The sequence below is a fragment of the Corylus avellana genome, chromosome ca2, assembly GCF_901000735.1.
Source record: "Corylus avellana chromosome ca2, CavTom2PMs-1.0".
NCBI classification, from domain to species: Eukaryota; Viridiplantae; Streptophyta; class Magnoliopsida; order Fagales; family Betulaceae; genus Corylus; species Corylus avellana.
Genome location: NC_081542.1, coordinates 15130289 through 15132609, shown reverse-complemented (window position 1 = coordinate 15132609; position 2321 = coordinate 15130289). Strand labels below are relative to the sequence as shown.

The 2321-nt window shown below is 33.7% G+C and overlaps 1 protein-coding gene across 1 annotated transcript in view; it reads left to right on the top strand.

The window, feature by feature from the left end:
- The first annotated feature begins 616 nt into the window (after positions 1–616).
- Positions 617–2321, top strand: part of LOC132172878 (probable E3 ubiquitin-protein ligase BAH1-like 1) — a 3601-nt gene continuing 1896 nt past the window's right edge. Inside the window, exons 1-4 of the mRNA XM_059584439.1 lie at positions 617–788; positions 1243–1487; positions 1752–1997; positions 2253–2319. Of these exons, the coding sequence (XP_059440422.1) occupies positions 617–788; positions 1243–1487; positions 1752–1997; positions 2253–2319 (730 nt within the window). The remainder of the gene's footprint in view (positions 789–1242; positions 1488–1751; positions 1998–2252; positions 2320–2321) is intronic.

Sequence of the window (2321 nt, the reverse complement as noted above, 5' to 3'; positions counted from 1 at the left end):
AATCACGTTTTAATGTTTAGTCAATGTTCCTTATCTTTAACGTCATCTCAATTCATAGAAAGTTTCTTCTGAACATTTTTTTTTTTTTAATAATTTTTTTAATGGGCACTCACGGTTTACTTTCAATCCTTTTCTTTGAGGTCTATTTAGTTGGTATTTAAGATAAATTTAACCAATTATTTTCGAATAATATGTTAATTGTCAACCCTATATTTTTAATTATTTTATCAATTATAAACTGTTGTACTTATCCTGCATATTATATATGATTATAAATTTGTGTGTAAATTGACTTCACAAGGAATCGCATCTTCTTCTGCGTGATCAAGTTTGTTAAAGCTGTGGAGGAGAAACTTTCGATAAATTGACTTTTTCTCTCGAGAATCACAGTTTTTTTGCTTCAAGTAACTGCTCTCTAACGAGTCCATGCCGCCGTCATTTTCGACATACACACAGACACAGACAGAGAAAGAGAGAGAGAGAGGGAGATGAGACAGAAACGGAGGATTCACATGCAATAATCTCTGTTGGGTTACATTCATATTATCAAATCAATCTCTGTTGAAGAAAGAAAAGAAATTGAGGAGATATTGTTGTCAGTGAGGATCAAATTAAGATGAAGTTTTGCAAGAAATACGAGGAGTACATGCAAGGCCAAGAAAAAAAACTTCCTGGGCTTGGCTTCAAGAAGCTTAAGAAGATTTTGAAGAAGTGCCGGAGCGATTTTCATTCCGACAATGCCATTGATGGACTCCATGACACCCAAACATGCCCTCACCATTGCCCAGGTAATCATCTGGAAAAAAACTATTTTTACATGCATTTTCTTAATTTGTTCATGTTTTCTAGTTTATTTTGAATCTTTCTTTATCTAATCTTTCTGGGTTATCAACCTTGGTTTTTGGCCATTCTGTTGGATTTTAATAAAGGTGATGATTTTTTTGAAAATTATATTCCTCTAATCACCTTTCCTTCTCTTAATAGAACTGAAATAAAACATTTATCAATTTTTCTACCAAAAGGTTTGAGCCTGCATAATGATAGGCTCGGTCAGCTCTATATCGTTAAATCATAAGTTATCTTAAGAGCTTAAATTTATAGGAAATATCGAATTTAATTAATATTTTAGTGGGTTGATAACTACTATTTTAATCATCATGTTAGATAAATAAGGATTTAGATTCCAAGATATGCGACAAAAGAAGTTAAAGGTTTTGATTTGTTGTGTTTGGATATGTGTAGTGTGCGATGGAACCTTCTTTCCTTCTCTTCTCAAGGAAATGTCTGCAGTAGTAGCTTGCTTTAATAAGCGTGCCCAGAAATTGCTTGAGCTACATCTTGCTTCTGGGTTTCGGAAGTACTTTATTTGGTTCAAAGCCAAGCTACAAAATAACCATGTTACCTTAATCCAAGAAGGAAAGGACCTCGTTACTTACGCACTGATCAACGCCGTTGCAATCCGAAAAATACTAAAGAAATATGATAAGGTATATCGATCCCGCTTTGTGAAGTGCAAATTAATTTTTAAGATTTGGTAATGACTAAAGCTGTTAAGTAGACTGTAATACAACTATCATACAACTGGGATGATGTGATACTCACAATCAGCATTTGTATCAGCAAATATTTGTAAAAGAATGCATATTAAAAGCTAATTTTCACTGTTACATCATCCCATTTGTTTTGACAATATAACCTGGCTTTGGTTGTTCTTTATGAATTTACTTAAATATTATTGATTTTGAGCACAGGTTCATTACTCTAATCAAGGCCAGGCCTTCAAGTCACAAGCTCAAAGCAAGCATATTGAAATTCTTCAAAGTCCTTGGTTGTGTGAGCTCATGGCTTTCCACATCAATCTAAGTGAAAGCAAGGTCAAATCAGTTTTGTTTGAGGGATGCAACCTCACATCTAATGGTGATGGCCAACACTCACTTACTTGTGAGCTCTTCGATTCCGTCAAAGTCGATATTGACCTCACTTGTTCCATATGCTTGGTACGTAAGTTTCTGTCCGCATATTGTGTACACATTAAGCATAAGTTAATAGAAAATTATAAATTTAATTATTTAATTAATATTCTAACTCTTAAACTCTCCTTTAATAAGTGAGCTCAATACATATAATTAAAATGGGATATGAATGACGAAAATAATGTTCGAATTCAGGATCTTTGATCTGATATCATGTCAAATCACCATGTGCTTTAGTGAGGTCTTTTTTTTAATGATTTTATGTGATTTTGGAAGCAGGACACAGTCTTTGATCCAGTTGCTCTCACTTGTGGTCACATATTCTGCTACATGTGTGCTTGCTCGACC